At 35.2% G+C, this 25,187-nt stretch overlaps 1 protein-coding gene and 2 long non-coding RNA genes across 3 annotated transcripts in view; 2 read left to right on the top strand and 1 right to left on the bottom strand.

The window, feature by feature from the left end:
* The window catches only part of LOC121413712 (protein GDAP2 homolog), a 30,288-nt gene extending 5,951 nt beyond the window's left edge, over positions 1–24,337 (top strand). Inside the window, exons 4-11 of the mRNA XM_041606638.1 lie at positions 7,700–7,788; positions 13,934–14,010; positions 15,883–16,045; positions 16,798–17,011; positions 19,209–19,362; positions 20,170–20,364; positions 21,520–21,663; positions 23,546–24,337. Of these exons, the coding sequence (XP_041462572.1) occupies positions 7,700–7,788; positions 13,934–14,010; positions 15,883–16,045; positions 16,798–17,011; positions 19,209–19,362; positions 20,170–20,364; positions 21,520–21,663; positions 23,546–23,602 (1,093 nt within the window). The 3' untranslated portion in view covers positions 23,603–24,337. The remainder of the gene's footprint in view (positions 1–7,699; positions 7,789–13,933; positions 14,011–15,882; positions 16,046–16,797; positions 17,012–19,208; positions 19,363–20,169; positions 20,365–21,519; positions 21,664–23,545) is intronic.
* On the top strand, positions 8,323–10,581 carry LOC121413713. The gene is made up of 2 exons (XR_005969767.1): positions 8,323–9,831; positions 10,443–10,581. It is a non-coding gene; the product is annotated as an uncharacterized LOC121413713 (long non-coding RNA).
* On the bottom strand, positions 8,737–13,066 carry LOC121413714. The gene is made up of 2 exons (XR_005969768.1): positions 12,246–13,066; positions 8,737–10,586 (listed from the first exon to the last, which is right to left on the bottom strand). It is a non-coding gene; the product is annotated as an uncharacterized LOC121413714 (long non-coding RNA).
* Positions 24,338–25,187: the final 850 nt, after the last annotated feature.

Consider the following 25,187-nt stretch of genomic DNA (forward strand, 5'->3'; position numbering starts at 1 on the left):
TCTTAATTTTGTTCTTATCTACGTCACTTTCTTAAATTGGTATTCTGAAAACGTTCTTATCTTTTTCTTATCTTTTGTTCTTATCTTTGTTCTTATCTTGCTCTCCACCCCCAATGCTGAGCGCGTAAATTTACCACTCGCGCATATAATACAAAAGTGCGCTAAAAAGATAAGAACAAAATCAAGATAAGTGGTATTCTGAAAACGTTCTTATCTTTTTTCTTTCTTATCTTTCACGGTATTCAAGATAATATTTAAGATAGCTAGAGGGTTATCACATCTCACGATGTCTGCGTTTTTTCTTGCTCAAAATCGATGGCCACTAGTAGTAATAAGTACCCACAAGTATTACTCCCACCATTTCTTTCATTCACCCTTTATTTTGCCCGTCTATTTTTTCTATCCCTTTTTCTTTTTTCTTCCTTTCTATTTGTCTGTCTTTCTTCCTTTCTATCTGCATGTCTTTCTTCTTTTATTTCATTCTCCATGTATATCTTTTCTTTTGTTCTGTTTAAATCTTTTAATTTTTTTTCTTTTGCTTTGTTTCATTTATACTTCATCTTTCTTCCATTTTTATTTTCCCTTTTCGTTTCATCCCTTTCTTATTTCTTTATAGCTACTGAGTCTTTATTTCTTATTTTCCCTCTTTTCTCTTCCTTTTCTTTCTTTCTTCCTTCACTTTTTTTGTCATCTTTCTATTTTTCTTCCTTATTTTTTTCGTCCATTCTTTCGTTTTTATATATGCTTTTCCTTTTTGTTTCTTTCTTCCTTCACTTTTTTGTAATCTTTTTATTTTTCTTCCTTATTTTTTTTTCAATTCTTTCGTTTTTATATATGCTTTTCCTTTTTTTAATCATTCATTTTATTTTTCCCCCTTTTGCTTCCTTCCCTTTAATAATTCTTAATTTTTCTTTCTAAATTTATTTTATTTCTGCTTTCTGAAATTTTTGTGTCTTTTTTTACTTTCTTTTTTTTTCTTTATTTCGTCGCTCATTCTTTTTTCGTTCATTCTTTATTTACCCTTTTTCTTTACTTTGTTTCTTCTCTCTGTCTTTCTTCTCTTAACTCTTTATTTTCCCTTTTCGTTTTTTTCTCTTTCTTTCTTTCTTTGAATTTACCTTTCTTTCCTTTATCTTTTTGTAGTCTTCATGTTTGCGTTAATTTTCCTTTCATTTTTTCTCTCTCAATTTCATTTCTTTGTTTCATTTCCCTTTTTTTCTCTTCCTTCACTTTTTACATTTTATTCCCTTTTTCTCCTTCTTTTTTTTCTTTCTAACTTTCTTTTATTCGTTTTTAGACTATTTTCTTTTTCGGTTCCATGTTACTTTTTTTAATCTTTTTAGTTTGACCTTTTTCTTTTTTGTGTGTGTGTTCCTTTTAGTTTCTTTCTTTTCTTTTTCTTTTTGTTCCTTCACTTTATCATTGATAATTGTTTTATTTCTTTCATCCTTTTCCTTCTTTTATTTATTCTATTTTTCTTTCTTTTTTATTTTTAAGTCCTTTTTGCTTGCTTTCTTTCGTTTACTTTTTATTTTTCATTATTTTCTGCTTTGTTCCTTTCATTTTCTGCTTCATTCTGACCCTTTTCTGTCTTCTTACTTTAATACCTACTTACTTTCTTTCTTCATTTTTTATTCTTTATTTGTACCTGCTTTATTTACTTTTTTCTTTCTTTATTTTGTGCACGTGGACGTCTCGAAATAATAAAATCAGTCATTGCGTATAAAATGCCTATTTCGCGCAATGCGCCAGAAACAGTGTACGCGCAGCGCCCATGATATTCTCTTCACATAAGGTACGCTTCTATTGGTTAAACTGCCAATATAACGCGCATTTTGATTGGTAATATCCTATAAATGGGCGTGTTGAAGATAAGAAGAAGGCAGTCCTTACAAAGATAAGAACGCGTTAAGAAGATTTTCAGAATACCGATTTGCAATGATTTTAGCGTCTTCTTATCTCAGTGAGATAAGATAAAAGATAAGAACAAAGATAAGAACGTTTTCAGAATACCACCCCTGATCTATGGATGGACTTGGTAAAGTTAGAATTTGTAAGTGAAGTAATTCGAGAGTTGCATAATTGTACAGGCAAAAATATTTTTTTTTTTGGGGGGGGGGCTGCTTTCACAAATAACATTCTAAAACTGCAACATTGGATAAGTTTTACATTGTAATGAATGGGGATTTTCCAGGGCTCTTCAAGTTTCCAGGACTATTTTGAGCATTTCGGGGGCATTAAAACTGCCCCTTGGCCCCGTGTATCTTTTCCCCTGCAATTGTGATATCACATATCTTGATTACATGGCCTATAGGTGGCTCTTCATGATACAGTAATCTCATTCTCCATGCTTATATCATTCCTGTTGTGTTTTCAAATTGTTCTCAAAACTTTCATGGATCATATGCCATGATTTTTCAGTATTCACACATGTATGTAACTAGTTCATAGGGTTTCACTCTCGCTGAAGCCTGAGTCTGTCCGTGTAGTGTGCTCTGAATTAAAAAAAGATTGTGTTGCATTGCGTCATTGTTTTATAGAGTATAGATGGGTGAGGGTGATGTCTGTGAATGGAGGTGAATCTAGTTTCCCCTGAAGTCTGGGACTAAACCGGTCTTAAAACCTGAATTACTACTACTATTCCGGCTTTATTACAGCTTTCGTGATTATTCAAGTTCATTGTACACATCCTAGTGCTGCAGCCGAACCGCCGAACCGAACGGAAGTTAGCCGAACTTGGCACTTCCGAACCGAACGCAAAGGCCTGGTTTGGAAGTTCGGTAAAAAAAAAAATGATAATATGCAATGCGTAAGTGTGATGACTACATAGATTTAAGTATAAAATTAGACAAAAAAATATTGGTTAGTGATTGTGCACAAAGAGAATTGGGCTTATTTCGAAAGGGTGGGTGCTGTCGCGTTAGGGTGCGTCAACGCGAACGCGAAGATTCGTCCAAAGCCCCCCGGTTTAGCCGAAAGGGTGCGTCGGGAGCGCCACGTCGCGTCGCGTTCACTGGAACGCGCCCTTTCGTCCAAAGCCCCCCGGTTTGGACGAAAGGGTGTGTTTAATAATAATGAATGAATAAATAAATAAAAATACAAATATTTATAAGAAAGCTGAATATAAGGTATTTTGCCAATTTGCACGTAAAATAGTGGATTTTCAATCATTTAAAGCATTGACAATTTGAGGAAAAGAAAGAAAAGTTCAACTAATAATAATAATGATAATAATAATAATGATAATAATAATAATAATTTTCACCCCAAAGAGTGAATTTATGGAAATGAATTTGGAGTGAAATATTGGCGCCAAGTGGCTTATTGCAAGGGTGGGTATCTGATTTTATTATCATAATTATTATTATTATCATTATTATTATTAGTTGAACTTTTCTTTCTTTTCCTCAAATTGTCAATGCTTTAAATGATTGAAAATCCACTATTTTACGTGCAAATTGGCAAAATACCTTATATTCAGCTTTCTTATAAATATTTGTATTTTTATTTTATTTATTTATTCATTATTATTAAACACACCCTTTCGTCCAAACCGGGGGGGCTTTGGACGAATCTTCGCGTTCGCGTTGACGCACCCTAACGCGACAGCACCCACCCTTTCGACATAAGCCAGAGAATTCCACTCAATATATTTTTAAAATCCACTATGATAGCTCCCATCTCGTCTTTGATTGAACTGTTATCAACTTTAAAATATTTTATTAACATAAATATATTTATTTCTTGATAAAATGAGGGGACATTTTGAAGTTAAACTCGGTATAAAAGTGTGGTGTAATTACGTATTGCCGTAATCGATCGTGATCGTAATCGGACCTACATGTAACCATTTTCTATTTAATAAAGAAAAAGAACCAGACATAAATTCATTCCTCGTAAATGACAAAGTATGACAGTTTCGGTCTCGTGTTTGATTAAATTTTTATCATTTTCAATTTTTTTTATAAACATGAATATATTTTTTTCCTTATAAAATGTGGGGACATTTTAAGCTTAACTCAGTTAAAAAGTGTAGTTGAATTACGTATTGCTGTAATCGGATATACAGTTAATTGTTTTGTATTTAAACAAAGAAAAAGACAAGACATAAATTAATTCCTTGTGACTGACAAAGTAATGGTAAAGTATATATATTCCACCTTCTGAAATTTCCATATTAATATAAAAGATAAATAAATAAGAGATGAAGGAATGAGGGTGAAAAAACAGAAAATATAAAAATTCAAACCAAATCAACGCATGTTCCATGATCGATGTTCCGGAAATGGTTGGTAAGGAAAGTTGAAACAGGAAGTCCAAACAACCTGCTCTCGGTTGCTATTATACAGGTAAAATTCGTATTCCGAACTTGAAACGTTTTTCCGTTGTCAATATTTTCTTAAAAGTGGTTTAATCTGGTCAATTACTGAAAATGAAATGATAAATTATCAGTTCCGTCTTAGTTCTGACGATCAACGCCGAGTGATTTCACAACACTAAAATACACAGTACAGTCCCATGTACTCATTTTCGTGTTGGAAATATGTTTGAAGTCACGTAGCGTCGATCTTTCTGGACCAAGAATGGACTGATATTTTATCTTTTTAAAGTAATTCATTGACCAGATTTTACCACTTTTCAGAAAATAGGGACTTTCTAAAACACTCATATTCTTTGGAATGTGAATTTTACCGGTATAATAACAGTTGAGTGGAGGTTGTTTGTCTACTGTTTCGAGATTCCCGATCAACACTTTCCAATTTGAGAAGCTGCGTTGGCAATGACATCGTAATTGATCATGATCATAGCTACATGAAATAATCATGAAAAAAAATATTCTGATCTTTGTAATTCTGTTTCTGTCCTGATTCTCTCATCAATATTTTTTCTTTTTTTTAATTTTCATTTTAAAAATGAAAGTAGAAATGGCTTATTTTTTGTTTAAAGATTAAAACAAAAGAAATTTCAACAATTTTCATAACTATTCTTTTTAGAAACAAAATTCATTATAAATATATGACATCATCCTGGAGCTCACTAATCACTTGTTTGTGGGTCGGTGGTCTTTATTTTTTATATGTTAAATTTAATTTGGTATTTATTGCCGAACCCCGAACCGAACCAAAGTTTGGAAAAAAATTGCCGAACCCTGCCGAACCGAACCTGAACATGCCACCTGACTTGCAGCACTTACACATCCACATGTACGTGTGTGCACTGCAGGGCGAGGATAGCTGTACTGTCAATGTAATTACTTGTCAAGTTCATTGTACACATCCACACATAATTGTATTCACTGCAGTGCAATGATGACTGTACTGTAAATGTAATTACTAGTGTCAGGCAAGGAAAGGGGCATGAAAAGGAAAACATGTTATGCCGCAACAGGATGGAGTAGCCTTTAATTATTCTACGTACGTCCACATTCTTAAAAATATTTCATGTGATCACTGGGATTGATTGCTCTTTTTTGTTTAGCAGGAAGTAACATTGTGTAATATAGATGTCACAATTCCAAAGTTCATTATTGGCTTTTTTTTATTCAACTGTTCATCGTGAATTCTTGTACTTGACTGTTCTACTGCATCATTGAGTCAGAAGCCAGGGGGTGCTTGGTGATCACTGGAGCCCCCCCCCCCTTTTTTCCTTGATAATAATGAACCTTGAATAAAATACTTCTCAGATTTTCATTGACACAAATATTTATGGTACCCATTTTACTTCATGTTTTTGTGGACATGAATCTACTACAAATCAACTACTACCAGTATTAAAAATTATTAATAATTTGCTATTTATGATGTTTGTTTAATAACTAGTATCTACTTTGGACTTTACTCTGTGGCAAAGCACATCTAATTTCATTTTCCCCATTATGCTATCTGTTTCCAAATGAGTTGACAATGAAGCTTTGGCGAATGGAAACCAACTGTTTTCCATTTCCAGAGGGATATATTAAAGGGACTGATTTCTTTAAAAGGGAAATTGAAGTGCTACCCCATTTGCATTAAGAATTCATAATCAAGCAAACATGTCATTTGGCCTTTATAATTTCTCAATTTGATGAACTGTACCTGTAGTGTAGGGATTTTGAACAGATTTTGAGCAGTAAACCTGCAGCTCTGGTTTCCCTCCACTGGAATATACAGTAATGTAGATTATAGTGAAGTGAAGCAGATTGTTTGGTTAATTTCGACAAAAGGCTGGCAGACCGGCCAGGTGCATTCATTGAACATGTGTGGGCTGTGTAGGAAACTGAAAGTAAATTTAATAGCCATAATGGACCATCAGCCTTGTGATATCATACTGAACTTATAATGCTTGTAAATTAATATTATGATTATTATACTGTACATTGTATTTGTGGTTTCATTTTTTATTACTTGTCAAAAAATTATGGGATTTCAAATCTGCCTATATGTACATTGTTGTTACATGCACATGTATGTGTGTTTTGTAATTCCAATTAATTCAATAGATACTGCAAGTGCAATTATCTAACAGGCACATATCTGTATATGGTGTACAAAGAATGTGTCATCATCACTCTACATATGGTGCCATGATAATCATATATTGTAGTGCTCATGTGCAGCTCCTGCTTAGGGAAATGCATCTTGGATTTGAGATAATAAGTCTGCTCAAAACAGTTGACACTTCATGATATAATGAGGATTGAGAGCAGCTCTGTGTTTGTGGCCAGGATCGATTTTGCCCCAAAAATGCTCAAAAGAGCACTGGAAACTTGAATTAAAACAAGAGCCCTGGAAAATCCCCATTTATTGCTCTGTAGAGCTTATCCAGTCTATTTATTTGTGAAAAGTAGCCTTCAAAAATAACATTTTTTTGCTTGGTTCTTGCATACCCAAATCAATATGTTTTCCCAAATAAGCAAATTATCGATATTGATGTGAAATGAATGGTAGTGAGCATTCAAGCTTCTTCAAATAATAAGAAAGAAATGTGATAGTAAAAACGTCCATTGCAAAAGAATCAGGTTAAAGAATGCTCATCGGGTGTCTAACATTCTAAATAGGACATAAAGAACTGAGAATGTTTTGTCTGCACAATTGTACATGTATGTAGTCCCATCCATGCATACATTTACTTGACAGGCGACTGGCAACAAAGTTAAATTAGGACCATATTGGTTGTTATAAATTCTTACAGGATTTGATCATTCTTTAATTTACAAGTATGACATTTACAAGTATGACATGTACATGTATGTTTTCAAAGTTACGTTTAAGGCAATTGCTATCACATTTCAATCTTATGACCAGAGGAGTGTTTCATTAACTCTTTGCATGCTGAATTTTTTGGGGGGAAAATAATGAGCAATGACAATTGTTTCCATGTTATTTTCTTTAATTCAAGATTTCCATATTGTACCATTGATACATAATTATGTTATCCAAGAAGTGTGGCCTTTTATTAACTTATCTAATGTGAAGGTAGGGGAAAAACTGATTATTACAATTGTTGAATTTAGATGTACAAAAGTGCAAGATTGCAACATGAGCGAACAAAGGGTTAAACAAGTCATATTGATTTTCACGGACAATTTATCTTGGAGCCAATGAGATATAATGATTTCAGGAGCTTATAACAAATAGTCGATAAAATCACTGACTATTTAATTCATGAAACGCTCCCTAAAACTATCAGTAACATTGATTCCCATTCTCTTTTAATACAGGGAGCAGAAGATTACATCACTGGCTTTTTGTGCAATTCACACCGTAAGACGGAATTACCCCCCTGAGGACGGGACACACATAGCTCTCAGTAAGTATCCGGGGGGGGGGGGGGGGGAGTTTTCACAAAGCTGTGGACCCGTACAAAAAACTGACAAATGACTTAATGCACGACTTGTCAAAACTGCTACACTGCCTGTTAAAATCTTTTCAGATTGTCTTCTAAAAAAAAAATCATGAAATCACACAAAAAATACAAGTGATTAATACATCCATTTTAAGTATGTACCATGTACCTGTGTTTTGTAATATCCAGTACATAACAAAAAATAAATGCACAATATGTTTGTCCTAGTTTTGTCAAAAATACACATAAGAATACACCAATATAGAAGAAAAGTGAATAAATTTCTCTTACATCCTTCTAACGTCTTGTGGGACAGAATTAAAAACTAACACTAAGCAACTAAGAAGGTATCACCAGTCATTTGTTAAGTTATTCATAGCTTAGAAACAGCTTTCTTAAAACAACCCATCTGGAACAACTGACATTTGCATCATAGTCAGGAAATTCACACACATATCCCAGATCAGGAAATGGTATATATATATATATGGTCATTCCATGGGGTTGGGGCAAAAATTGTGACATCAGGGTCAAAAAATAGAAATGTAATAAATGAAATGTTTTATTTCTTATATGTTTCATGGGACAATCCTTCAACTAAATCCACTTACAGGCATTTCATACCACCCTGCATATTGGAGTAAACTGAGAAATAAGATTTGACAAAATACCACCGTTACATGGACATCATTTATCATCCTTACTAAGACTATGCTCTCCCACTGTCAAAATAAAGGGGTTGATCTCCATTACTCTTGATAAATATTTTGCTAACAACATTGTTAGTCACTTTATTCCACACTTTCCAACATGGCATATATATTTTGAAAGATTTAGCATCAATAAATGGAACTTGATGCTCTGTGTGTATACCAGTGCCATGTTCTGTGTCGTTCTTTTTTCTCACCAGTCTAGAAAATTGAATTTATGATGGCATGTAGAACTAAATAGTTGAGAGAAGTCATGCCTCAACAGAATGGAATATTCTCTTTGGAAAAACTAAACTACTTTTTCTGGCCTAACCTTCTATTTTTGGTGTTACCACCGTTACATGGACATCATGTCTCAGTAACAGAGGTATACTTAGAAGCAATGTTAAGTTAATGTCCATTAATGGCCATTACACACCAAATTCCACTTCATGCCTTAGAATATTTGCACAAGATCAATTGATTACACTAAAGAAAAACATTTTGAGTGTCAAATTCTTTGCTAATAAACGCAAATTAAGTTAGAGTTTAAACAAGGAAAAATGTACAAAATTATTGACAAATTATATTTAAAATCATACTACGATAATCCTCAAGTTTCCACTTCCGTCTACCTCTGGAAACATTTATGTTTCTGCCTAAAGGAAAAAATATGAAACAGTGCTATCTTATGATCTCCAATTCTTTTTACTTTAAAATAACTCCTTCAAGATATTACTTTCAAATGTACGTACCACCGTTACATGGACATCATGTCTCAGTAACAGAGGTATACTTTGAAGCATTGCTAAGTTAAGGTCCATTAATGGCCATTAAACACCAAATTCCACTTCATGCCTTAGAATATTTGCACAAGATCAATTGATTATACTAAAAAACATTTTTCATGTCAAATTCTTTGCAAATAAAAGCAATTTAAATAAGAGTTTAAACAAAGGAAAAATGTACAAAAATTATTGATAAATTTATATTTAAAATAATACTAAGGTAATCCTCAAGGTTCCACTTCCGTCTATCTCTGGAAACAAATGTTTCTGTCTAAAGGGGAAAAAACAAGAGTGCTAGCTTATGATCTCCAAATCTTTATTACTTTAAAATATCTCCTTCACAATATTACTTTCAAATGTACATACCTCCGTTACATGGACATCATGTCCTTGTAATGATCATATTGAATAGTATAACATGTACTTGCCATTCTTTTAGTATCAACACACTAAATGCGAGTTAACTCATCTTACTCAAGTGTAGAAATACAACATCTACAGGCAAGCTTCTAAAATGCATCAATGAACAGGTAAAATGTTTTTTTTTATTCATACATGTACACGATTATAATTTTGATACCTTTGATACAATACTCGGGTGAAAAAGATGTAGGGAAAAGGTACTAGTTTAGTTCTTCTAAGCTACATGTATGGTTTTTCAAGACAAAACAAGACAAAGTTGGCATGCAATTCATGGACAATGCATTAATAACTTACACATATATAACTTGTTCAATTTGTTTACTCTAACTTATTTTACCTCAGTTACATGGTAATGTAGTTCTAAGTGACATTAATTAAAATATAATCATGTCATCACTGGAATAAATGCATTGGATAAAACATTAAGTTCCAGCATGCCAAAAGGACAATTGTAAAGTACTTAGTGGACAAATTGAATAAAAAAAAACTTACACCTGTTGTTTGAACATAGAGTTGTGAATGAGAGAGTAAAATGTACTATTTCTACTAAGCTATTCTAATAAATGTTCAAGTATAAAACTGCAAAGTACAATCTTTTCCTTTAGTTAAAAACTACCGTATATGATAAACTTCTTACTGGCAAATGTAAAAAATGTATTACACTGTACACTAAACCTGACTATTAGAAATAACATGCAATATTTCTCTCTGCATTCAGGTTACAAGTTTATGAACTTCAAGAAGATCGGTGACCCAATGGATAGAGGTAGAATTGTGCCTCGCCATCAGGCCAGGAGTACAGGTCACCAGATTGACACTTCATGTACTGAAGATATACATTTTAACCTTCAACAGAGGCTACCTGTAGTTATTTGAGAAAAATAGTATTTGGAAGTTTGACTATTTTTTTTACACAATTCAAATTATTACATTTTAATCAACAAAACTTGCTGGATTGTTTCCATGATATTTTATATTATATGAAATCATTGTCTTGACATTTTCTCATTAAAGTAAGGGGGGGGGGGGGGGTGGATTACTAGGGCAATGACAAGGAATCTGATCTGTTCTTGCAAAATACACAAGAACCCTCACTTTGTATTTTTTCATAGCAAATAGAATTCATCATTTCATAGTTCATAAATTAAATATAAAGTTATGTTTTATACAAGGATTTTTGTATTTGCTTTTGTGTTCTACTTTGTTTTGACAATACAATTACTTGCCCATTACCTGTACCTTTTCATAAATTATCTTTACTTCAATTTCGTTTCTCAATGGATGAATTTAATCTAATTTTATTCTGCATTATAATCAAGGGTGGTTCTTGACAATTCCATTTAGTTCTGTATGACCATCCTATTTAATTTTCATCTCTGAAGTTTTATTGTTCAAACAATTACATAATATATTCATGTTTTATTGGAATTAAATGAATAAATGGAATTCAAATCTGCAATTTACCTTTTGATACAGCAAATAAACTCTTGTGAAACAAACTTGATTGTGTCACATTTTCTTTTGTTCACTTGTACATGTTTTTAAAATGTCGTTATATTGCAATAAAAAAAAATCACATTGAAAACAATCACACAGGCTTTTGCTTTTTGATAAAACAAATACCCACCCCCTCTCCTAACAATTGAATAAATAGAAATTAAAATACGATTGAAAAAGTCCCTAACAATTGAATATATAGAAATAAAAAAAATACAATTGAAAAAACGGAGAAAGAAATGAGGGAAAAGAATAAGTGCTGAAAAGTATACCAACATTCAACAACATGAGACGTTTTGGGAAGGTTAGGCCTACAGCTAAGAATTACTAGTAATTGAATTATTCCCATGCTTCATCATACACAAAGCACATCTACTATGTGTAGGGGGTAGTAACAGAAAAATTATTTTGCCCCCCCCCCCCCCTCCTTTCGGGCTGGGATCAGCTGACGAGCAGAAAAAAAAATTACTTTTTTTGGGGGGGTCTGCCTCCCCCGTGGCGCTGCCACTGGTTCTAAATTTCTCATTTTTTTTTGCAAATTCAAATTTGATCCTCAGGTCTTTGATACCCATGTTTCCTAGAATCAGTAGGAGCCAATTTAAACAAGGAGAAATTTTGTACCAAATTGAGATGTCATCGTGATCGTCATGATCACCAGTGAAAGAGCTGTTTCTGAGTATCCATTGGCCTATTGAATCAACATATTTCGGTGTAAAAAAATCAAATAAATTACGATTGAATCATGTCAGCTACCATTCAAAACATGTTTGCACGGAATCACAGTGATAAAAACATTTTCTTTGGAACCATTCAGCAAATCTGGAAACAAACACGGCGATGTCTTAATTTACATATTTTACTTACACAAGAAGCTACATGTGGGACCGAAGTGAAAGATAATGGAAAATTAGCGAGATTTTTCAAACTTAAAAACACTTTCTGCATGGTAATATAGTTCCACATTTTAAAGATAAGGTTTAACTAATTTCAAAATACGAGTATCGGGATAAATCTCCGTACTTACGTTGCTTTGAAAGGGAAAACATCGTGGAGATCCAATCCACCGTTTCACGGACATCGCAGGAAGATTCCCAACTGCGATGCTTCAAAACGCCCGACATCGTGGCTGTTCATGTGCGTGTGGATCGCGGCTAACATCCCGTCCGTCTGATACAACGACGGTCTCTTCTCCGGTGTCTCCTTCTTACATACGCGATGAAATGTGATCCACCGTTACAAATTTGACCCGGACATCGCCCAAAACATCGGCGACACTCGATTAATTTAAATGACATTATCATAGGTTTTCAAAGCTAATCTTTTGATGAAAAGTTGCTTACTGCCTGCCCTTTATTTCTGACACATAACTTTGGAAAAAATGAAACCTGACTTTTAGTTATTTACCACTTTACCGCCGTTACAGAAAAAAATAAACGCGGACATCGCATGTAACGGTGGTATGCCGAGTTGTAGGAATGATTTATGATATGAAGCCTCTTTTCATTTGCTATCCCATTACTGTTTTGTTATTAAACAAATGTTGCTTTATCAATTATGGCCATTTGAATTTGACTAAGTTTATCTTTTGATTAGATATCTTCAACTGAAAATGACCATTTTGGATGTCACACTTGGTACCCAAAAAAACAGTCTGGACATCATCATTTAAAGTCCCACCATCAATAATTCTTGCAGTTCAACATTTTTATTTCTGCATCAAGTAATTGCTTACATAACTGCCTTCCAACAAAACCACATTGCAACATCAAAACACCAAACACATTTTCAGGATAAAGCTAACAATTCATAAGGAACACAAAAAAGTGCTGTTGCCCCAACCCCGTGGAATGAATATAATATTTTTTTTTTTTTGGGGGGGGGATTACCAAGACTAATAGCAAAAGCAAAAGTACTTTGTTTGTTGCTCCTGTTGCAAATGTAATATTATTGTTTCTTTAATATGTGTCTTGTCATGACCATGAGGAATGAATTGTACTTTGAAAAGATTAAATTTTTGTGGAGCTGCTTTTTTTTTCATTTTGATTTTGTATTATGATGTACATGTACATAATTAGGGGGGGGGGGTGTTGGGATGATCCATGAGACATGTAATTCGGCAAGGGAATAGACAATTGTTTCAGCTGGAAAATTTTATGGGCAAGTTTTTAGTATTACTGTGGTGCAAGATAAATGCCAGTTGTTAGTAATGATTTCAAAATGAGATCGTACAGAATCCAATAAGATGATGTGTGACCAAAAATTCTGGAAGAAATTAACAAAATAAGCATGGCATTCCAGCCAGATGCCGGTGTCCCGTAACGTAAAACTTATAAATTAATCATATGCTTGATTTTCATGATTGATTGTACATTGTAGTCAATGCAATCAATCGTAGAAAAAAGTTCAACGATCATTGATAAGCTTTGTGTTCCCTTTCAAAGCAATAATAATACACTGTCCCATATGTGCTTGTCTGTGTTGGCGTTCTTCAGTGTGATTATGTTTAAGCTGACGGAGGATTCCATGATTTCACCAAGTCCAGTTTATGTGATGTACCAGCTCGGGATCTATGAAAATATAGTGACTTTGTAAATTAACCTTGGTTTTGATGATTTTCTCATGAATTTGATGAAATCAATGTTTACTGCAACTACATTATGTTATCTTTAATACCAAGAATTTTTATTCTTTTTGTATCCCCCACCCCTTCAGGAACAATTAGAAGATTCCTAGAAAAGCATGGAGATTCTTTTGAAACCATCGTGCTGACAATGATGGGTGTTGATGAGGTAAGAACCTGGCTGTGTTACATTTAGATCCCATGGGCCCCGGGCCCTGTCTTACAAAGAGTTGCAATTGATCTGATCAACCTCAACTATTGAAAGCCAGCAACGCCCACATCTAAAATGCATGTTTGTTCAAAATGTTTTCTAGATATGATGTATATTACATAAAATCATCGTTTTCCTGACAATTTCATGGGTTCACTTTTATTTACAGTGTACATTTTGCACATTTCTTGTAGAAAAAAATTATGACATTGATGGATTTCCATAGAGTTATGATTATTTGGATCAATCGTAACTCTTTGTAAGACGGGGCCCTGTTCTCTGATAGTAGTAAAATAATGATGATATTCCGTTTTTGTATAATGTGAAATATTTTGGAAGAATGTCTTGATAAAGCACTTTACAGATGTATCATCTCGATCATTGGATCCTGGCATGTATACATTTCTCCTCTCAGACTCGAGTGCCGTGCATACTATATAGGCTCTCACATCCTATTGCGTATACATACCTATTGAACACCTGGGTAGAGAGTGGTAATTTGGTCATAGTGGGATTTCTACACATGACCCTCTGATTGAAAGACAAGAGTCAGAACTACTAGACCACGACACCTCTATTATTCATTCAATTTTCAAAGTAAATCTCCATTTCTTTGGGTCGTTCTTCCTTTTTGTCTCACCTACATAGCAGAGTGAGACTATAGGTGCTGCTTTTCCGACGGCGGCGTCAACATCAAATCTTAACCTGAGGTTAAGTTTTTGAAATGACATCATAACTCAAAAAGTATATGGACCTAGTTCATGAAACTTGGCCATAAGGTTAATCAAGTATTACTGAACATCCTACTAGAGTTTCATGTCACATGACCAAGGTCAAAGGTCATTTAGGGTCAATGAACTTAGACCATGTTGGGGGAATCAAAATCTTAACCTGAGGTTAAGTTTTTGAAATGTCATCATAACTTAGAAAATATATAGACCTAGTTCATTAAACTTGGACATAAGGTTAATCAAGTATCACTGAACATCCTGCATGAGTTTCACATCACATGACCAAGGTCAAAGGTCATTTAGGGTCAATGAACTTTGGCCGAATTGGGGGTATCTGTTGAATTCCCATAACTTTGAAAGTTTATGGATCTGATTCATGAAACTTGGACATAATAGTAATCAAGTATCACTGAACATCCTGTGCAAGTTTCAGGTCACATGATCAAGGTCAAAGGTCATTTAGGGTCAATAGACTTTGGCCGAATTGGGGGTATTTGTTGAATTACCATCATAACTTTGAAAGTATGTTGGTCTAGTTCATAAAACTTGGACACAAGAGTAATCAAGTATCACTGAACATCCTGTGCGCATTTTAGGTCACATGACCAAGGTCAAAGGTCAATGAACTTTGGCCATAATGGGGGTATCTGTTGAATTACCATCATAACTTTGCAAGTTAATTGATCTGACTTTTGAAACTTGGACATAAGAGTAATCAAGTATCACTGAATATCCTGTGCAAGTTTAAGGTCACATGATCAAGGTCAAAGGTCATGTGAGGTCAATGAATTTTGGCCACATTGGGGGTATTTGTTGAATTACCATCCTATCTCTGTAGAAGTATTGGTCTAGTTCATAAAACGTGGAAAGAAGAGTAACCAAGTATCACTGAACATCTTGTGCGAGTTATAGTAGTTTTCAAAGTCAGCACTGCTGCTATGTTGAATCACGTGATGCAGGTGAGACGGCCAGAGGCATTCCACTTGTTTTACATAATATTGCTGCTTTTACCAGTATTGAGTTTCATAATACACAGGACAGTGTAAACTTGGTCATCTTGGTCATCATATATTTTTTCTGTTACTGTTAACCTTTGCAGCAACTATACAGCGAGTTGCTGCCACTTTACTTTCCACGAACAGAGCTTGAGGAGCAGTGGGCTATCGATCTTGTCCCAGAGAATGTCGGCAACGAGGATGGAGAGCCAGTTATTGCAGAGAGAAAAATACGCATCATGGGCGGTCCTACGAGAAAAGAATCTGGTAAGGGATCTCTGCTGATGGTCCTGATTTGTAGTAAAGTCAGTTAATATTTGGATCTCACTGCACAAAGTTATCAATAGTATGAATTGGGGCTGAGTCAAAACGTTTAAATGCTATTCAAATGACAGTTAAAAGCATAAACATTTAATTTTTTTGACAACTGTTTTAATAAACCGTAAATAGATCCAAAGCTGGGGAAGATGGGGGGGACCTTTTCCAAAAAAAAGTTGCTGAAATTTCACTTTTTACATCTTTATATTAATGAAATGGACATCTATTTCCATATATCTTTGTAATTGTTTTGATTTAGTTGGAAACCACCAAGAATATTCACCTCTTCCTCGACTCAGAAAGATTGTTCTATGATGTTGAACTTGGTAGATATTGTAGTCCCACATGTAGACTTTCGTGGTGTTGACATGAGTAAAATGATCAAAAACGATCAAACGATCAATTATCGTTTTCAGTTAATATTGCAGCATCATGAAAGTCTATATGTGGGACTACATTATAAACCGAGAGCAGTGGGCTATCGATCTTGTCCCGAGAATGTCAGCTATGAGGAAGGAGAGCCTGTTATCGCAGATAGAAAAATGCGCATCATGGGCATTCCTACTAAGGGGAAGCAGGATCTCAAACGGAGCTCCATATTAGATGGAGCCAGAGCCATATGACTTGGAGACGGAAAGGAGCTGGTGATTCTGAAGATTAGTTTGTATCAAATTGACTTCTCTCTTTTTTTGTTCGTTCAGAGGAGGCAGCCTATGAAGAAGCCCTCGCGGAGGAGCTGAAGGGGAGCAGGATCTCCAACGGAGCTCCATATGACGTGGAGCCGGAGCTGGAAAAGGAGCTGGAGATTGGGAAGCACGCGTTCACAGCCATGGAGAAAAACCCAGACTCTGTGAAGAGGCAGAACCAGAGGGCAAAGAGGTCGGTTATCCCTGCAGAAGCAGAACAGAAGCACAGGTAGGTTCCCCCTGGGGAACTTTTCATCAACATTTTTCATCCGACAAGTCAGATTGGATAGCTTTCATCGATTTTCATTGGCTGGGAAACATTGTTACTTTGGCATTTTTTTTTCCTTATATGATTTTTTGTGTAACTATAGGTTTAAATATTCATGTTTAGTTCTCTTTCGTAAGTTGTTTCTTTGTTAGGGTTTAGCTTAGGCCTGGTGTTTTTAGAGCCCTTGTGAGTTATGTACCTGCTGGATTGCCTTCTTGGCAAGTTCCTTAAACTGCGCGTGAACAGGGCATTAAGATCAGGCACCAGTCCCACAGAGATATTGTAAGTGTGATGTAATTATTATTATTAGTTATTTATTGTAAAGCACTTTGCTCATATTTTTTGGTAAAGCGCTATATAAGTACCTGTTATGTATGTATGTATCTGTTCGATAAAAAGGAATTTGTTAGATAAAACCTGTGACAAGTCCATTTACGAAACGCTAGCCTAGTTTGGGTACATCTCCAGGACAACTTGCGATTATACATGTCTTCTTCAGGCAATAATCACTTCTTCCCGATCGTCTCTAAAATGGTACTCCATCGCATTTTTCTCACCAACAATGCTTAGATATTTAGCATCCATTGTCTGGTTACGATTCTGTTATATATTGTTTTGCTCTAGTGTTTTAGTCATTAATGCGATTTTACTCCGATTAGTGCATTTCGAAAAGCTTCAATGTCCATTTTTAAGGCTATTTTAGATAGTATTAATACATGAACCATTGCTTTCACAATACCAAACTTTGTATTCATATGTTCTAAGTTATTTTTGTCGGGTAGCCTTGTCAGTGACTTGGACAAGTTTTCCCCTAGGGCCCAGCACACAAAAATGGTAAGGTCCCCCATGTCTGCGCAGTCCACCTTGTCTGCGCACATGCGTATCTGCTTGATTCTAGTAAGAGAAGATATTGCAACAACCACAAACTTTACACATGTAATACATAAAAAGATAGTCATTGAAAAATCTGACTCAAAATGGTGGAAAATAAATGTATTTCGGGACTTTTATGTGACGGCCTAAAAATGCAGCCTTTCTCATCAAATCCCTGTGAATGGGTGCGCAGACATGGGGCATCCATTTTTTTGTTCAATATGAAAATGATTGGCCAAGGTTTTTTCCAAGTAAATCATATTTTTCTTTCATATTTTTACGAGATTTATGGCACACCTACTCATAAGAATATAAGGAATATTATCAACTGAAAATTTCTGTGAAATAAATTAAATTCATGTTAAATCTTAACTTAATAGTTAGGTGCGCATACACTGGACCCTCCATCATACACATAATCACTCATTCAATGAACAAGGTTATAATATAACCTTGTTCTCAGTTATATCTCCATGTGTGGCAAAATAAGGGTGGCAATGTTTGGCTAAATTTCTCTTTTTGTTTGGAGCAAATGCTTGATTTTTTTACACTGACAGTTTCCATTACACCTATTATTCATACAACTTGGCTCTTATTTAAATTTGATACTTTAAATCATTTTTTTCTTAATTAAAAATAGAGATCAAAAAATGAAAATTTTCTTGCCATATTACTTTCCACCAATAGAGGGCGTACACAAAAATATGCCCCAAATTCAAGTTTTTGAGCGCTCTGGTGAATACAAAAATTATTCTGAAGTTACTAATGAAAAATAAATTGCAACTGTACGGAAATTAGTAATTTTGGTCACAAAAGTGATATTTTAATGACGTTTTAAAGTGTGTGCTCTGGACAACATTGGCATACCATAGTCCTACCTGTAGATTCCCCACAGGCAGGGTGGTAGCAGTGAACAAGTGCACATAATCAGAGCTGCCAAGTAGTACTGATTTTCCGTATTTAGTACTGAAAAGTGAGAAGAATACTGATGGTTTCATACAAAATACTGATTTCTAAAGTTTCAATTTTATGTGTCGTCCTATGGTATTTCTTTGAAAATAATGATTTCCTCGCCAAAATACTGATTTTCAGCTTTTAGAATACTGAAATGTTCTTGTTTAGGTTGGCAACTCTGCATGATTAATGCACTAGTGTACATTACGTTACATTACATTATTGAATTTCAAATAACATGAAAAGACATAGCACAAGTAAATGAACCAATGGATTATTGATAAAATGAAAGAACTTGAATACCAAAATCTCTTCTCAAACCTGTTAACAGATACGAGAGGTTATTAAGGAAAGCCAGGCAGGAAGATTTGTCAGACATCGCGGCTCATCGGTGTATCTATGCTACAGGACATGACATCCATGGCCGTCCAATCATTGCATTTGTGGCAAGAAATTTCCCTGCACATTCTATTGACTTGAACAAGGTAAGAAGCGGGGGATACTAACATGAGGGCTTGGGATGAATTAGCTCCCAGAATGCCTCCAGAAGCCTTGGAAAACCTTTTAAAGGTAAATGCAAGTTTTGGTAACAATATCAAAATGAGTTTGTACAGAATCCAATGAAATGACCACCAAAGTGTCTGTTTGTATAAATAAAACATTTGTGCCAAAGGATTCTGGAAGAAATTGTGTAATTGCTGAGAAATCAGCAAATAAGCACAGGATTTGGGTAGAGCGTCGGGCCCAACATTCAAAGCAATAATTATGCACTGTCCCACGTGCGCCTATCTGTGTTGGGGATCTTTGGTGTGAACATTTTTCAGCGTAGATTTCAAGATTTCACAAAGTTCAGTTTATGTAACTGTACCAGATCTAGATGATATTCTGACAATTAAGCCTTGTTTTACAGACTTTCCCATGAAATCAGTGTTTACTGCAACTACTGGAATTTCTCTTTAAAAAGATCTCCTGAAGTTCCAATAGGGGCCAATGTTAATGGTAATGCAATAACCCAAATTTGGGCTTTTGAGCTAAAAAGTAGCACTGGAAAAGGAATATCGATTAGAAATCTTTCAAGATTAAAAATAAAACTTATATATGCAGGAGGATCAATCCACCAGACACTTAGATTTAACTTTTTTGATTTTCAGCTTAATTTCAACTTATTTGAGCTCTCTTCTACACAAGTAAGGGAGCCCATTCAATTTCAGCTATTTTCAGCACCCTTCAGCTCTTTTCTTATTTGTGATCACTCACACCCCTAGGATCACTTTATTGATTCTTTATCTCAGGTACTTCTATACGTCATCCACCTCCTGGACTCCGTGGTCAACCAGGACTACGTCGTCGTCTACTTCCACACAATGAGCTCTGCTGACAACCAGCCAGAGCTGAGCTGGTTGAAGGATGTCTATCATATGGTGGATAATAGGTATAGGAAGAACCTCAGAGCCATGTATATTGTCCATCCAACTTTTTGGTCCAAGGTGAGAGAGTGGAATAGTCTTAATGGTTTAATAGGATACCAGATATGTTGCATGAGGAAGGTCCAATATTGCATTGATTGTACATGAGTGTGATAATGGCCCACAGCCTGAACAAGTGGAATGTATTTGGGCCCTGTCTTACAAAGAGTTACGATCGATCCAATCAACCATAACTATGGAAATCCATCAGTGTCATAATTTTTCTACAGGAAATTTGCAGAATGTCCTCTGTAAACAAAAGAGAACACACAAAATTGTCAAGAAATCAATGAATTTATGGATATACATTCATATCTAGCCTTTTTTTAACAAGCTTGCATTAAATATATAATGACTTTGCTGGCTTTCCATATTTGTGATTGATTGGATCATTGCAACTCTTTGACGGGCCCCTAGTATCCCTATTTATGATTAGTGACCCCAAATCAGCAAGTCCCCCAACATGAATTTTGCGACTTTTATTGAACAAGCACATCCTAAGCTTAAAAATGATAGATTACTTGCTAGAATTGATCAACAACCACCCACACACACAAGTACTTGATAGAATGTCGAAGAAATTCAGTGAGAGTTAAAAAAATGAGGAGAAAACAAAATTTGTTGGACACTGTGCACTCAGTATGCACTATGTGCAAACAATGCAATCTCAGTGAAACTTTCAAACTGTATGGAAAAATGGTGCAATAGAAAGTCTTTTTGTTAAATTTAACTGAACTTCAAATTCTGAAAGTATGGAGAGGAAGAACTACTTCAGGGCCCCGTCTAATAGTTACGATGATCCAATCAATTGCAATTCTATAGAAATCCATCAGTGTCATAATTTTTCTATAGGACATTTGCAAAATGTCCTTTGTAAATAAAGGGGAAATTCCAAATTGTCAACAAAACAATGAATTTGTGAATAAACATATCTAGAAAATATTTTGAACAAACATGCATTTAGAAGATGCTGACGTTGCTGTTTTTCCCATAGTTACGATTGATCAGATCAATTGTACCTCTTTGTAAGATGGCCCTGATAGCAGGTGGCAGGTTACATATATGAAAACTGGATTCATAAGTAGTTCATAATAAAAAAACTTTCTTTTTCCCTACCTCTCCTTTCCTTCTCACCCATTTTAATACCCATTCCTTTTTCTTCATCTCTGCCCCCAGTTAGTGACCTGGTATTTCACGACGTTCACGGCATCTAGCATAAAAAGCAAAGTTCACTCCATAGGAGCCGTCCATTACCTCTACAAAACCATACACCCAGACCAATTAGACATCCCTCCATTTGTAATTGAACACGATATGAAGGTAAGGAAGTACATGTATATTGTAGTGGAGCAATATATCATGTAATGAGAGGGGATGCAGCCATGTAAATTCCTTCTGCGCGCGTTGAAATCAACCAAGTATGTAAATTATGGTGCATTACTCTTATTGATTTCAGAGCAGTGAATGATGGAAATTCATCATAAATCAATTTTTTTTTAAATGGGAAAATGTGCAATTGCCCCTCCTGCATTAGAATTTTGATAGTCAATTTCCATCACATTTATCTTTGGGGCCAGTGGGCAAATAGTAAATCTGTAAAAAATAATTTTTTAAATAGTGAAAATCAAGATCTTGGGGGATTACCTCCATCCGTCCACCAAGGATGGCCACCTATATATGGGAGTGAGACGTGGCCCAGACTGTGCTTAAATTATGGGAAACGAGTGTAAAAAAAACCTCTTCATTGTTAATTTCCTGTAATTACTGCATTCTGTTTTCATGCTTCAATATGTTGTGGTTATTATTGTCAAGCATATGTTTTTTCGGTTTTATTTTCCATCTTGTTGATTTCAATCATTTCAGTAATACTTAACTAAGGTTGATTAAATACAGGTAACTTCGCTAAAGCAAAATATTTTCGGACCAGTTGAAATTGACTGGGATATTATAATGTTTGCATAATGTGGTTTGAAACATTTCTCTGACTTGGGGGAATTGTATTATCCTTCCTATTATTTTAAAACCAGTGTTTTAAAGGACAAGTCCACCCCAACAAAAACTTGATTTGAATAAAAAGAGAAAAAATCAACAAGCATAACACTGAAAATTTCGTCAAAATCGGATGTAAAATAAGAAAGTTGTGGCATTTTAAAGTTTCGCTTATTTTCAACAAAATAGTTATATAAACGAGCCAGTTACATCCAAATGAGAGAGTCGATGATGTCACTCACTATTTCTTTTGTTTTTTATTGTTTGAATTATACAATATTTTTATTTTCTCGTCATTGTCATGTGAAATGAAGTTTCATTCCTCCTTGAACACGTGGAATTCCATTATTTTAACATATTGTGCTTCAGGCAAGGAGGTCCTAATCGTCAAATTCGTAAAAATTGAAATATTGTATAATTCAAACAATAAAAAACAAAAGAAATAGTGAGTGAGTGACATCATTGACTCTCTCATTTGGATGTAACTGGCTCGTCATATAGCTATTTTGTTGAAAATAAGCGAAACTTTAAAATGTCATAACTTTTTTATTTTGCATCCGATTTTGATGAAATTTTCAGCATTGTGCTTGTCTGATTTCTCTCTATTGATTCAAATCAACATTTTTCTGAGGTGGACTTGACCTTTAAACATTGGGGGGTGTATGAATTTTTTTAATCTATGCAGACAGAAACGTGCTCTTTTATCCTGTATTCTAATAAATGAAAATGCTATATACAATGAAAAATTTTGATGTGGCACCCAAGGAGGGTCACCAGTCATTTTTTGTAACTTACCAACAGCATTATGCCCCCCCCTCCCTATATTCCATTGAGCTTTTCTGACTGGTGGGTGTTTGTAAGTTACAATCGACTTTACGAACAACTGGTGATCCTTTCTTTGAAACTAACCCAACACAAATAGAAATCTGGTGAGTATCATTCACCACAAGTAAGGGTTCCTCTTGTTTGTAAAGTTCTCTTAATTTACTAACCGCTTTATGACCCCCCCCCCCCCCCGATTTCATTGAGCTTTTATTCTGAATGGTGGATGTTCCATTAGGCTATGTAAGTTACAAGCCACTTGAAGAGCGAAGGATATCAGTCGTTTGTAAAGTCACTCATAGATTACCAACAACTTTATGAAACACCCACCCAAATTCCAAATCCTGTCTGTAGACATTATCAGTGTGAAAATTTCAATTTCTCTTTACAGGTGAATGGCCCGAACTACAGAGATATGGACGAAACAGATGCAAGCGGTAGTCTCTGATTGGACAAAGAAAAAACAAAACTCAAAGAGAAATCAGTACTGTTCCACTTTAGTGCCCTGATGAGGGTGCATTTAGATTCACTTGTGTTTTAAATAAGTGAATTGACTGAATTAAGGTATTTCCATGTATATTTGAATGTGGTGAAGTTACTTAATAAGGGTTTGACCACAGTGATCCACCCATGCAGGTGAAATGAAGTGACTTGACAAGGGTCTGTTCACTCATGTTCCCATCTTTGTCCCGTAACACAAAGGTTAGCGATTGATTGTGCGCTTGATTTTCACGATTGATTGTATATTGTAGTCATTGGAATCAATTGCAGAAAAATGTTCTATGATCATTGCTTTCTTAGACCATTGTTTTTTGTTACAGGCCCCTGGTTTTTTGTGACTTGACCTTAGTCTGTCAGTCAAATTTTGTATCAGTCTGGTCACGTGACCTACAGAGGGTCTGGTAAAGCTTGTTCCGACGAACTTGTGAAGTTTGTTGACAGGAGTCGATTCATATCATTAAGTTCCAATGTGGAACTTCTTTCAACATGTGTGCCATGTAGATGAAAGGACTTTACAAGGGTCTATTCACAGATACCCCAACCTATCAACCAAGGTCTGTTCATATGATTCCACAGTGGTGAAGTGGCTTTTTTGGAGCAGTTCACATATGGCAGAAAAGCATGGTAGATCACAACAGATGGTTATAATGAAAACCAACTCTACACCCTCCCCCACTCTTAACCCTATCTAGGCCGGGGGGGGGGCCTCGGAGGCCCCCCCCTCAACGAATCGCGCGATATTTTCGCCGTGCGAAATTTTTTGACCGCGCCGCTCGCTGACTTTTTACTTTCAAGTCTTGCGCAACTTTTGAGACCAATTTTGCGTCACCCGGGTACGTGGTTCCGAAATTACGTAACATTGAGTAAGTGCATGTCAGACCGAAAATGGCTCAAAAACGTGATTTCGTGTACAAAGTCAATGCAAATTGTGCTTTCAACCAAAATTCATAAATGTATGATTATTTTTAGTTTTGCTAGTCTAAATGTATTCATTTTATGCTTTTTATGATCACAGAAGAGTCCCCAACAAATTTCATTGAAAAAACAATGAAAAACAAAAGGTAAAAAAAACAAAGAAATACATAAGAAATTGCAAAAAACAATATAATACATAAGAAAATGATTTGATGTCACAATTTTTTTCATGTACACTTGCTAAGGACACCACAAAGAGTTTCTATACCAAAAATTAGTACATTTGGAGCTTTATTTAGGGAGTTAGAGGAAAAAGTATGATTTCGCATACTAATTACGCATAAATTAGCATAATCACTTAATAGCGATTCACATGAAATAAATTACTATACAATCTTGTAGATTATGTCCCAGGCAACCCGCGTGCCAATTTTCGGCGCGATCGCGCGGTCGACGGCCGAGATCTTAGGGGGGGGCCTGGGAGGCCCCCCCCCCCGGCCATAGGAACTCCCAAAATACCCCGGCCTAGATAGGGTTAAAAGAAAGAATCAACTGTCTTCCTATGTACCTTAAAGTTAATGTGAATTGCTCTCAGATTAAGATGCAGCTTCATGACA

The sequence above is a fragment of the Lytechinus variegatus genome, chromosome 4 (genome assembly GCF_018143015.1).
Source record: "Lytechinus variegatus isolate NC3 chromosome 4, Lvar_3.0, whole genome shotgun sequence".
Taxonomy (NCBI): Eukaryota; Metazoa; Echinodermata; class Echinoidea; order Temnopleuroida; family Toxopneustidae; genus Lytechinus; species Lytechinus variegatus.